Source organism: Pelophylax lessonae (assembly GCF_965119305.1).
Source record: "Pelophylax lessonae genome assembly, chromosome: 1".
NCBI classification, from domain to species: Eukaryota; Metazoa; Chordata; class Amphibia; order Anura; family Ranidae; genus Pelophylax; species Pelophylax lessonae.
The window spans coordinates 139,553,641-139,567,477 of record NC_138768.1 but is presented as its reverse complement, the minus strand read 5'-3'; the positions used below and the strand labels follow the sequence as shown (position 1 = coordinate 139,567,477).

Sequence of the window (13,837 nt, the reverse complement as noted above, 5' to 3'; positions counted from 1 at the left end):
GGGTGGCTGGCTGTCTGGCACCCTGTTCTGGGTGGTTGGCTGGCTGGCTGGCTTGCACCCTGTGGTGGGTGGGTGGTCAAGGTTCCAAAAAGACTTTGGCTAATCTTCCTTTTCAGGGGGATCGCCTGTTTGGGGCCACCTTGGATGAGATTATAAAGGATCTCACTGGGGGTAAGAGCACTTTTTTTTACCACAGACAGCTAAAGGTAAAGGACCTCGTAACAGGCGAGGACCTTCCTTTTCCGCTCATAAGAAGAAGTTTGTTCGCTCCGCTGGGGCGGGCGATAAGGGGAAGTCCTCCAAAGCCCCTTCAGGGGGTTTCAGAGGGCGCTGGTCGCGAAAACAAAAGCCTGACTCAGCCAAACCTGAAGATAAGACAGCCTGAAGGTGCGCCCCCACCCATCTCTGGGGTGGGGGGGATGTCTTCACCGGTTTCCGGATCCATGGCTTTCCAGAATCCTGGACAAAGGGGTTTGCGAGGTCATGCGGTCGGGATACAAAATCAAGTTTCGATCACTTCTACCGGTGCGATTCTTCCCTTCCAACATTCGACTATCCCCGGATCGCTTAAAAGCTTTGCGGGGAGTAGTAATAGACTTGATGCAACAGGGAGTGGCAGTTCCCGCTCCTTGAGCAGAACGTTTTCTTCACTTTTGCAAAAGGTCATTCCTAGTTCCCACCAGGGGATTGAACTATCTGGTCCTGGGACTGATGGTGGCCTTCTTAGAGGCAGTACCGTATGCCCAGTCGCATACCCGAATTCCCCAAAAGGAGATTCTTTTCAGATGGAATCGGAATCCCGATTCTCTGGACAATCGGATCCGGTTGAGCGAGCGGACCAGAGAGTCTCTGGTCTGGTAGCTTCAGTCTCCGATGCTCAGCCAGTGGAAGTCATTTCTTCCGACAGAATCCAGGTTACCGATAAATGTATTGGAACTGAGAGCGATCAGACTTTGTCTGATTTTCTGGACCGAGTAGCTTCAGGGCAACCCGGTTTGGATTTAGTTGGACAAGGCCACGGCCGTGGCTTATGTCAATCACCAAGGGGGCACCAAGAGTGCCCTGGCGGCCATAGAGGTGGCCAGCTTTCTTCATTGGGCGGAACGGTTTGTTCCGGCTCTCCCCGCAGTATGCACTCCGGGGGTGGAAAATTGGCAGACAGACTATGTCAGCCGTTGGATTCTGGATCAAGGGATATGGCCTTTTCATCCAGAGATATTTCACCAGCGGTGCCTTCATTGGGGCACCCTGGAGGTGGATCTGTTGGCAGCTCGGCTCAACAGGAAGGCGCGGAGTTTTGTAACCCACTCCCGAGATCCACGAACGAACACAGCAGATGCGCTGGTCGCCCCGTAGGGACAGTATCAGCTACTGTATGTCTTCCCTCCTCTCAAGTTGCTGCTGAAGCTTCTTCGCAGAATAGAGGTGGAAGGAATTCCAGTTATCCTGGTAGTGCCGGATTGACCTCGTCAACCCGAGTACGCCGACTTCGTCAGGCTGGTCGCGGACGCTCCCTAGAGACTTCCTCTCAGGGAGGATCTGCGGTCTCAGGGACCGATCTTCCATCCTGCTTTACAATCGCTGGCTTTAACGGCCTGGCTATTGAGACTCAGGTGCTGAAGGACAAGGGATTGTCAACTTTAGTTATTCCTACTTTAATTAAAGCAAGGAAAGCGACTTCTAGAAAAGTCTATCATCGCACATGGAGGTCTTATATTGCGTGGTGTGAATCCCACGGGCCTATTCGGTGACCAGAATCTTGGCTTTTCTGCAACAAGGAGTTGAGCAGAAGCTGGCCTTGAGTACTATCAAGGGTCAGGTTTCAGCGTTAGCAATTTTCTTTCAGAAACCTTTGGCTAACCATTCCTTAGTGCGGAATTTCATCCAGGTGGTGCGGCACTTGGCTCCGCCAGTGCGCACGCCCTTACTGCCCTGGGATCTTAATTTGGTATTGTCGGTTCTTCAGAAACCTCCCTTTGAAAATATCAGGGAGATTCCCTTGCTTACTTTATCCCAGAAGGTGCCCTTCTTGGTGGCCATTACTTCTGCACGCAGGGTGTCATAACTGGCCGCATTATCTTGTCGTTCCCCATATCTGGTGGTTCATAGGGATAAGGTGGTTCTTCGTCCGAATCCATCCTTCCTTCCTAAGGTGGTCTCAGAGTTTCATCTGAATGAGGACATTGTATTGCCTTCCCTATGTCCTAAGCCCAGTCATCCTCGGGAGTTTGCGTTACATTCCTTGGATGTGGTTCGGGCAATCAGGGTATACCTGAAAACTACGGACTCGTTTCGTAAAACGGATTAACTTTTTGTGATCACGGATGGCCCCAAAAAGGGGTTGCCTGCATCTGCCGCGACTATCTCCAGATGGATCAGACAGACGGTGGTACAGGCTTATTCTATTAAGGGTCGGAATCCTCCCTTCCCTGTTAAGGCGCACTCCACTCAGGCGCTTAGTGCTTCCTGGGCCTTCCGCCATCAGGCGTCAGTGGTCCAGGTTTGCAAGGCGGCTACCTGGTCGTCGGTTCATACCTTTACAAAATTTTATAAAGTTGATGTGATGGCATCGTCCGATGCCTCTTTTGGCCGCAAGGTTCTGCAGGCCGCAATTTGAGGAGACCGTTGGTCTATCTCGAGGGTTTTTTTTATGTTGGATTTTCAGTTGAGTCTCATCCTTTGGTTTGATGAGCCTTTAAGACTTCTAGTCGGCACCGGTTGGGCCTTCTGGATTTAAATTTTGATTTCTGTCATCCCACCCCTCATTTGTGGCACTGCTTTGGGACGTCCCGATTTGATATTAATCAAGAGGACTGCGTCTGTCAATGAGCGACAGAGAAAAATGGATTTTTGTAAAATCTTACCGTAAAATCCTTTTCTCTTAAGCTCATTGAAAGACGCAGTACCCGCCCCTCTACTTTTGAGTTGGGTTGGGTTAAATTCTCTGACACTGCTTTGTGACATAACTGACATCCTGTAGCAGAGAGGGAGAGGATATACCCTCTGGGACTGCCCCTAAGGTGTGGCCAGAACGTTTTCCTTCTGCCTAGTGTCCTACTCCTGTAGAGGGCAGTATAACCCGATTTGATATTAATCAAGAGGACTGCGTCTGTCAATGAGCGACAGAGAAAAGGATTTTACGGTAAGATTTTACAAAAATCCATTTTTTTTAAACAGATAGAGCTTTCTTTTGGGGGATTTGATCACCACTGGATTTTTTTTTTTTTTTTTTGCGCTATAAACGAAAAAAGACCGAAAGTTGTGAAAAAGACCAATATTTTTTACTTTCTGCTATAAAACATTTAATAAAAAAAATATTTAAAAAAATCTAGTTTCTTAATCAATTTAGGCTAGTATGTATTTTGCTGCATATTTTTGGTAAAGAAAAAATCCCAATAAGCGTATATTGTTTGGTTTGCGCAAAAGTTAAAGCGTCTACAAACTATAGTGTGTGTATACATACTGGAATTTTTTTTTTTTTATATACTAGTAATGGCGGCAATCAGCAACTTATAGTGGGACTGCGATAGAACGGCGGGATATCTGACACTTTTGATACTTTGTGGGAACCATTGACGCTAATACAGTGATCAGTGCTAAAAATTTACATTGTCACTGTACTGACACTGACTGGGAAGGGTTTAAAATCTAGGGTGATCAAGGGGTTAAATGTGTGCCTAACAGTGCTTGGTGCTTTTACTGTGTGCTGTTTTTAGGATGGGAAGTTCTAGTTTTTATTCCCTGCTTTGCATGAAAACCCGCACATCCCCGCTTACAGGAAAGAGCTCTGTGTTTTTTTCATTCACAGAGCTCTGTCCTGCCATCTTTTTCCCTGATTAGCGGGTCCCGGCCAGCAATCACTGTGACTAATCACAGTACAGCCGGTGCACCCCCTACCTAAAAGAGCCGACTCACGTATTCGATATGTCATCCAATGCAGGAGAGAACCTTGGCTTGCTATTGGGGCATCTGAGCAGGCTCACTCCTCTGTCCATTCAGACACAGAGCCGTGACCCAGCCCCACCCCGTCTCACTCCTCATTGGCTCTCTGACTTTGATTGACAGCAGCTGGAGCAAATGGCGCCTGCTGCTGTCTCAGCCAATGAGGAGAGAGAGTCCCCGTAGAGCTGAGGCTCTTGTGCACATTGCTTGATCGAGATGGGGCTTAGGTAAGTATTAGGGGGACTACGGTGGGTGCTGCACACGGAAGGTTTTTTTATCCTGATGCGGAGTTCCACCCAAAACTGGAACTTCTGCTTTAACTGCTCTTGACCCCCCTGACATGCCACATTTGTCATGTCATTTTGTTTTGGGGGGGGGGGGGCAGCGGGTATTTGACAGGGTCCTGCTCCCACTTCCGCTCGGGCCACCTAGGCTGCTCGAGCGGAAGATCTCCTCTTCCTCCTCCCTCCCTGCAATCTTCTCGGTCACGTCACATGTCCCAAAAAATTGCCTGTCCACTCAGGACACGCAGCGCTACTCGCGCACGCGCAGTGCGCACCCGGCTGGGGAGTGATTCCGGCGCCACGGGGAGAAGAGGGAGAGAACTGCTGGCCGCATTGCTGGACTGTGGGACAGGTGAGTGTGTGTTTATTAAAAGTCAGCAGCTACTCTTTTTTTGTAGTTTCTGACTTTTAATAGACACAAAAATTAAAGTGATTGTAAAGTCTCTTTTTTTTAACTAACAAACGTTATAATTACCGGCTGTAATGTGTAATGCTCCCTTTCTCGGGTCCATCTTCGGTGCTTCTCGCCCCTCCTTCCGGTTGATTGCACCCACAGCAAGCAGCTTGCTATGGGGACACCCAAGCTGGGTCACAGCTTCTTCTGTCCATTGGAACCCAGCCCACTCCCTCTCTCTCCTGATTGGCTGACTGATTTTGATTGACAGCAGTGGGAGACAACCGCACCGCTGTATCAGCCATTGAGAAGGGGAGTCTCGGTCAGCTGGGACACTCCTGCAAACATTGCTGGATAAAGATGTGCTCAGGTAAATATTAGGGGGACTGCTGCACACAAAATATATTTTTTTATTTTTATCTTAATGCATAGAATGCACCTTCTGCCTTTACAACTCATTTAACTCAAAAACAGTTAATTTGATTGCTCCCAGCCTCCTCCAAATTTCCAAATTCCCTTTTTTTTTTTTCTTTTGCTGCTGTGATCCGACTTCCTGTTAGGACTATGTTCCTTCTTCATGGTTGTACTGTAGGTAGGAACGTAGCCACCCTCTCTTGCTCTCTCCTGAGAAGGACTGTTGGATGTGTAGTGTAGTGTGCATAGGACAGTGTACATGGCCGCAACTAAAATTAGAGGGAATAGGAGAGGTTTAGGAGCTTACAGAGGACAATACAAGGAGGCAGAAAAATACAGGCTGTTTTTTTTTTTTCTACTGCCCCTAAATGCTTATCCCTCCAAACGCCTCTGAAAGTTTTTATATGTGCATTGACTCATAGGCTAACATAGAGTTACTGTGTGCATGAAGGCCTTAGGACTATGCTTAATCCTATGTTATAGGACATCTTTACCATTCCTGTAATGTGTGGTCAGCTTAACTGGCAGTAATGCTATGCGGAGTGCAGTTACCCTTCCATCAGTTTGTAGAGTTTAGAAAAGAAAATGGTGAGAGATGACGTAATGCCAGTGCCCTCTGAAAAGCAATCTAAACATGGATCGTTCTCCATTGGACATGGCAGTCCACTGTGAGTGTGAAAGAGCCCGAACTCTGCTCACTAGTTCAGGAATGTTTCACAGCTGCACAGTCAGTCGCTTATAAGTATTACTATAGTTCAGTGGCGGCCCGTCCATACAGGGCGCAGGGGTGCCGCCCCCCCTAATCCATGCGCCCGGCCCTTAATCTACATGCAGGGCGCCGGACGCATGGATTCCAATGGATCTTTTTTTTTTTTTTTTTTAAAAGCACATGATTAGAGCCGGAGGCTCTAATTGGTCTCAAAAAGGGAGGGCTCGGGGCGCAGAGCATTGTGTCCAAAGACCACCCGGTTGTGTGAATTAAAATTCGCTAATGTCTCCCTGTTTCTCCTCATTGCCAATCAGGAAGCGGGTCCTGAGTCCCGTTTGGCTGGAAGTCCTAAGACCCGATTGGCCACAAGTCCTAACTCCTGATTGGCTGGGAGGAGAATCGTCTGCCAGGACTCCGGAGGAGACGCAGGGGTGAAGACGCCACCTGCATTGGGTAAGTGCAGGGGCTGGCGGGGGGCCTGACAGGCGATCGATAGAGCGAGCGATGGGGGGGGGGGGGGTTATGTGGTTGGCTGGCTGGGGAGGCTGTGTTACCCCCCCCCCCCCCCCCCGAGTAAATTAAGCACCAGCCGCCACTGCTATAGTTGGTGAGTGCGCACTGTTACCGATCAAGCTAAGGACTTGTTTCTGAACCAGTTCTTTAGGTTTACATGATTCAAGTTTTTTTTGGATAAGTCTATGTGTGTGTGTTTGTTTTTTGGGATGTTGGGGTGGAGAGCACAATTGCGTTGGAGGGTTCCAAGAAAATGTTTGCCCAGGGCCCAATCCATATTAAGACGGCCCTGAAGTGGAGTGCTTATGTTTGTTATATGCACTACTAGGTCACATATGGTATACGGAGACTCTCCTGTCTGCCATGTGATCATATTAGTCATTTCCTCTAAACTGTCCCACTAGTGCACCTGGTTTCTCAGCACAGAGAGGTTGAAACTCAGATTTGCTGAAGGTCATAGTACTTATCTCATTTAACAAAAGCACTTATTTTTACATTTCATATTTCTCTGTTCTGTGTATATCTCCAGGATATATATAGCCTTTGTACACTTTTATTTGTCATGTATGAGGTCAAGGGGCTCTCAACCTTTTTTATATTGACCACTGCATGCCATTAGGGTAAATTACTAATTTTTCAGCATATAAACAAATCTTTAGGTTTCTGTCTTGCCTTTTATAGAGTGTAGCACTCTAGTCAAAGTTGTTTTTTAGTGTGGTAGGGTTAGAAATTCTGTAATATTTTCATTGCTATTCTATGTGGTCAGAGAGGCAGCAGGCAAGAGGTACACAAGTTCCAGCCCTGTTCAAATCATAAATGTTTTTGCTGGAGTTCAACTTTTTAAAATGAATAGTGGTTTTGTAATTTTTTTTCTTTCTTATGGCCAGGACTTAAAATACAAATAAAAAAATACCTTTTGTTGACCCGTAAATATGAGATCTTGCATGTGCGTACGTTGCATTATTCTTTCCCACCAGCAGGTTTGTTCATGCTAATGTGCATTGGCCTGCGTTTTTCTATGGCCCATAGAAAATGTTTGCATTCCACATGCGTCATTTTTAACACAACACTGGTGTGATATGCACATGGCTGATTTTTTTTTCCTGCACTGAATGGCAACACGTCACTGCACAAAAGCATAATGCATCACACATATGCAGTGACATGAATAAAGTGTCGTCATGTGACACTTCAGAATTATGGGGGGAAAAAAGCAAGCAGCGCTTCACACTGCTCCTTCCCGGAGCTGTCACTAGTTCACACATTAAAATGCTGCATTTTCTTTAAAAAAATTTTATGCAAGCTAGTTTTTTTTATGTTTTTTAAATTTAATTTTAACTGTGCTAAAAATCCAGTTGTTTACAGACCTTAATAGCTGAAGCTGAAATTTACCAGATTCCACTCCCTCTTTCCACTTTCTCTTTGTCTTGGAAAATCTGTAGTGCTTTCGGGGTTCTTTGCCATAGCTGCATTCTGTTTTAAATATTTATATGGTAATAACGAGATATATCACTAACAAACAAAATGGCCCGTTCCCCCATCTATAACTGGCATTCACAGCAAGGAGGACATGGAAGTGGCCTTGCAGCTTACGCATGCATTTGCAAATGTGTGCTAACTAAACCCCTGTTTTAATGCATACTGTTAGACAGGTTAATTCGATTAGTAAGCAGACTGATTGGTGAGTTGAGCTTGGAATTTCCCTGTTTATATATATATATATATATATATATATTACATAGTATCTCACAAAAGTGAGTACACCCCTTACATTGTTGTAAATATTTTATGTCTTTTCATGTGACAACACTGAAGAAATGACACTTTGCTACAATGTAAAGTAGTGAGTGTACAGCTTGTATAACAGTGTAAATTTGCTGTCCCCTCAAAGTAACTCAACACACAGCCATTAACCACTTTAAGACTGGAAGGATTTGCCCCCTTAATGACCAGGCCACTTTTTTCAACTTGGCACTGCGTGAATTTAACTGACAATTGTGCGGTCATGCAATGCTGTACCCAAACAAAATTTACGTCCTTTTTTTTTTCCCACAAATAGAGCTTTCTTTTGGTGGTATTTGATCACCTATGTGATTTTTTATTTTTTGCGCTTTAAACAAAAAAGAGCGACAATTCTGAAAAGAAAAACAATATTTTTTCACATTCTGCTATATGACATTCCCTCCCCCAAAAAAATGTAAAAATCTAAATTTTTTAACATTTTAGGCCAATTTGTTTTCTACTAAATATTTTTGGTAAAAAAAAAATTGCAATAAGCGTATTTTGATTGGTTTGCGCAAAAGTTATTGCATCTACTAACTACGGGGAAGATTTATGTCATTTTTATTATTTTTTTTTTTTTTTACTAGTAATGGCGGCGATTTGCGATTATTTTTTTTTTTTTTGCAGGACTGCAACATTGCGGCGGACAGATTGGACCCCTGACTGACATTTTTGACACTTTTGGGGGTAACAGTGACATTACTACAGTAATCAGTGCTAAAAATATGTACTGTTACTGTAATAATGGCACTGGCAGGGAAGGGGTTAACATTGTGGGTGATCAAGGGGTTAACATTGTGGGTGATCAAGGGGTTAACATTGTGGGTGATCAAGGGGTTAAATGTGAGCCTAGGGGAGTGATTCTAACTTTGGGGGAGGGGGGGAGGTGTGGCTTGTGAAATAAAAATAGAGACCTGTGTTCCTATAAAGAAGGATCACAGTCGCTCTGTGATTATTCCAGGGAGGAGAACAGTCAGCTGTGTTTACAACAGCTGACCATTCTTCTCTCTTAGCGGGGAACGATCGCAGATGTCATGCGGCAATTGGAGCCGCCCGCTGCATCGGCTTCCCCGCTGACGAGCGGGGGCGAGAGCGCGCCGACGGCGGCATGCTCTCACCCCCTAGCCTCCTGCGCGCAACTGATGGTTCGCGCAGGTGCGGCTGCCTGCCACAGTATAACTGCTGCGGGCGGTCGTAAAGCGGTTAATGTCTAAACCGCTGGCAACAAAAGTGAGTACACCCCCTAAGGTAAAATGTCCAAATTGGGCTTAAAGTGTCAATATATTATGTTGCCACCTTTTTTTTTTTTCCCCCAAGGATGCCTTAACCCTCTTGGGCATGGAGTTCACCAGAGCTTCACAGGTTGCCACTGGAGTCCTCCTCCACGACGACATTACGGAGCCGGTGGATGTTAGAGACCTTGCCCTCCTCCACCTTCCGTTTGAGGATGCCCCACAGATGCTCAGTAGGATTTAGGTCTGGAGACCTGCTTGGCCAGTCCATCACCTTTACCCTCAGCTTCTTTATCAAGGCAGTGGTCGTCTTGGAGGTGTATTTGGGGTCGTTATCATGTTGGAATACCAGTCTCCAAAGGGAGGGGATCATGCTCTGCTTCAGTATGTCACAGTACATGTTGGCATGCATGGATCCAATGAACTGTAGGTCCCCAGTGCCGGCAGCATTCGTGCAGCCCCAGACCATGACACTCCCACCACCATGCTTGACTGTAGCAAGACACACTTGTCTTTGTTCTCCTTACCTGGTTGCCGCCACATACGCTTGACACCGTCTGAACCAAATAAGTTTATCTTGGTCTCATCAGACCACAGGACATGGTTCCAGTAATCCATGTCCGTAGTCTTCTTGTCTTAAACAAACTGTTTGCGGGTTTTCTTGTGCATCATCTTTACCTTCTGGGACGACAGCCATGCAGACCAATTTGATGCAGTGTGCGCCGTATGGTCTGAGCACTGACAGGCTGACCCCCTACCTCTTCAACCTCTGCAGCAATGCTGGCAGTACTCATAGGTATTTTTCCCAGAAACAACCTCTGGATATGACGCTGAGTACGTGCACTCTTCTGTATGCTTCTTTGGTCGACCGTGGCCAGGCCTGTCCTGAGTGGAACCAGTCCTGTTAAACCGCTGTATGGTCTTGACCACCGTGCTGCAGCTCAGTTTCAGGGTCTTGGCAATCTTCTTATAGCCTAAGCCAGTGATGGCCAACCTTGGCACCCCAGATGTTTTGGAACTACATTTCCCATGATACTCATGCACTGCAGTGTAGTTTATGAGAGTTGCTCTCAATGGCGACCCTGATACTGGTGCCACATCCCATGTATTTACGATACAAAAAATAAGGGTTCCCCTATTGGTGGGACTTTACAGGCACTCCAATGAATGTACAATTAAATAATACAAAGGTAATTTTATTTTATTGAAGCAAAATAGTAAAATTAAAAACAGAGCAAGCAGTAATAGCAATACAAAAATGCAGATGACATTATGTACTGTAATAGCAGGAAACCCAACGCGTTTCGAAGTGTGATACTTCTTCTTCAGGGGTACTCTTTAGCTTACAGTATTTCTATCAGCTGCGTTGTATAGTGTTTAAATTGCTTGCAAACATATAAAAGCAAACTGAGCCGTAGAAGCCCATGTGATGGGTCAGGATGACAAGATTACATCTGTAGATGGAAAGGAGGGAATTTGTTTGTGATATCCCAGTAGTTCAGCCAAAACGTGAACGACTTGGAAGCATGACCGCAGCTCACAAGAGGCAGTGCCGTCCATAACAGTCTAAGGGCTCCTCCATCTGGACTTCAGCTGTCCAATAGGTTCTACCTGGAGCTTCTTCACGTTTTGGCTGAACTACTGGGATATCACAAACAAAGTCCCTCCTTTCCATCTACGGATGTAATCTTGTCATCCTGACCCACCACATGGGCTTCTACGGCTCAGTTTGCTTTTATATGTTTGCAAGCAATTTAAACGCTATACAACGCAGTTGATAGAAATAGTGTAAGCTAAATAGTACCCCTGAAGAAGAAGTATCACTCTTCGAAACGCTTTGGATTTCCTGATATTACAGTACTCATGTCACCTGCAGTTTTGTATTGCTATTACTGCTTGCTCTGTTTTTGATTTTACTACTTTGCTTAAATTAAATTGCTTTTGTATTTTTTAATTGTACATTCATTGGAGTGCCTGTAAAGTCCCACCAATAGGGGAACCCCTCTTTTTTGTACTGCAGTGTAGTTGAGCATCATGGAAAATGTAGTTCCAAAACCTCTGGAGTGCCAAGATTCTCCATCACTGGCCTAGGCCATCATTATGTAGAGCAACAATTATTTTTTTCAGATCATCAAAGCGTTTTTTGTCATGAGGTGCCATGTTGAATTTCCTATGACCAGTATGAGAGAGTGAGAGCGATAACACCAAATTTAACACACCTGCCCCCCATTCACACCTGAGACCTTGTAAGACTAACAAGTCACATGACATTGGGGGAGGGAAAATGGCTAATCGGGCCCAATTGTGAACTTTTTACTTAAGGGTGTACTCACATTTGTTACCAGTGGTTCACAGTGGCTATGTGTTGAGTTATTTTGAGGGGGAGAGCAAATTTACACTGTTATACAAGCTGTACACTGACTACTTTACATTGTAGCAAAGTGTCATTTCTTTAGTGTTGTCACATGAAAAGCTATAATAAAATATTTACAAAAATGTGAGGGGGGTACTCACGTGTGTGTATGTATGTATGTATATATAATATGTTATTTAATATGTGTGTGTGTGTGTGTGTGTGTGTGTGTATTTATATATATATATATATATATATATATATATATATATATATATATATATATATATATATATACACACACTTTAAGTATTTCATGTTGATTAGAAGAATATATCTCCTTCCTCAAATCTTGTTTATGATTGGAACAAGGCAATGTGAAGCTAAAATATGGGTGCAGTACTTTGCCTTCATATGGTGATATTTGTTCTTTTAGGTAAAAGCTGCTACTGGGGAGCAAGTATCTGCTGAAGATTTAGGAGGGGCTGATCTACACTGTAGGTAAGACGATGAATAAACACATAAATCCTAGCTTGGCCATTTTTCTCGCTAGTGTAAATTTCTTACAAAAAAGCAAATAATTCAGGAAGATACAAATTAATGGCATTTAGATTATCATCGATATAAAAAAAAAAAAAAATCAGTGATGGGGTTGGTGTGGAGGTGCTTTGGTATAATGAAAATCTGATCTAGTATTTCATCTGTGACATTTAGTGTGCCATTTCATCTGTGACATTGATGAGCATTTTTTCTGTCATTTTGCATTGTGGCATTTGCAGAAATCTTGTGTGCCATTTTGGCTCTGACAATGATGTCCGTGATTATTACAGTGTTTGCTATGCAGTGATGTTTGGTTTTATTCATTGGCATAATGTGACCATAAGGGGATTATTTGCCGTTATCCTAAAGGATGATTTTTATCTTTTTCGTGTAAGTCTTACATAATTACATATATGCAGTACATATATACAGTATTTCATACTAGAGAAGAGAATGCGCTCTAGCTGCTTGTATATAAGGTTATTAGAAATGTATGATGGACTTGCATATTAAGGCTTGTGGTCAGAGTGCATAGAACTTTGAGTTGACTTCTTATAATTAGGGGTTACAGTATGGAGTATAATAACCAAAGCTGCTAGCAACTTGTCACTCTTGGGCATCAGTATCCTGAGTCGCTGACCATGAAAAAGTATTATGGTTCAAGCGTTCCAATGTAGCATGCGGGCATACTTATGTCAGTCTGCTGACTCTAAAGGTATTGAAGCCAGATGACAAGCATGACAACAACCAGCATTTTTAAATAGATGTTCGCAATGGTAGCCTTTTTTTTTTTTTTTTTTTTTTTTGTCTTTTGTTTTTTATCTTTTTGTGTTTATATTTATTCGCTGATTGAATAGATATCTATTGTTCTGGTTAGCAGATATTAAAGTAGAACTATAGGCAAAACTATTTTTCTCTTACGTCCTCCGACAGTCGCCGCCCACTCACAAGTCTTCACCAATGGGTATTGACCTTTTCTCCGTAGGAGTAGCTAGGCAACAAGAATTGTTAATACAAAGCTTTTAACACAGACACACCCCTAGGGGCTGTCCCCTAAGTCAATACCTCCTGCACCAGCATTCCCAACTCAGTTTGACTTTGCCTAGCTTAGGAGTAGCTGGCTATCCTGTGCTGGGGCTCAGTCTCAGCCTTCTACCCTTTCTTTGATTTTATTTCAAGTATTTTTCTCTTTTCCTTGCTAGCTGTTATTTTGTCAGCCTTAGTTTAGGGATCTTCTGATGAAGAATCATCATGCGGAGCTGGGTCTCGGACTGGCCGCCCTGCATCCCAGGGCTGAGAGCCAGATGGATCCCCAGCCTGCCATCGAGCGTTCAGCTTAGGTTTTACCCTGGCACATTGAACGACCCATCCCTGTTCGCTGCAGGGATGCTGCCTGTGAGGTGGCTACCTCACTGGACGCCATGACTGCGGTCCACAAGCGTCCTGGCTGCGGCACTCCCTGTCTGCCCTGATAGCGGTTTGTCGCTGGAGATGGCTCCCCACGCCATCTGGTACGGTAAGCACCTTCTGTGTGGGGACCTTCTGTATGGGTGTCAGTCTGTGGCTGTGTATTACGCTCCATGTCTGTGTAACTGCGGGCTCCCTGTCAGATCCCTGTGTGGCTGCATGCCTGTGGGCTGCAAGGGGGGGCCATCCTGCTCTGCTGTTTATTAT

At 44.7% G+C, this 13,837-nt stretch overlaps 1 protein-coding gene across 1 annotated transcript in view; it reads left to right on the top strand.

Annotated features, from left to right (window-relative positions):
* The window catches only part of MCCC2 (methylcrotonyl-CoA carboxylase subunit 2), a 195,081-nt gene that overhangs the window by 52,783 nt on the left and 128,461 nt on the right, over positions 1-13,837 (top strand). The window contains exon 8 of the mRNA XM_082275349.1: positions 12,060-12,124. Coding sequence (XP_082131475.1) covers positions 12,060-12,124 — 65 coding nt within the window. The remainder of the gene's footprint in view (positions 1-12,059; positions 12,125-13,837) is intronic.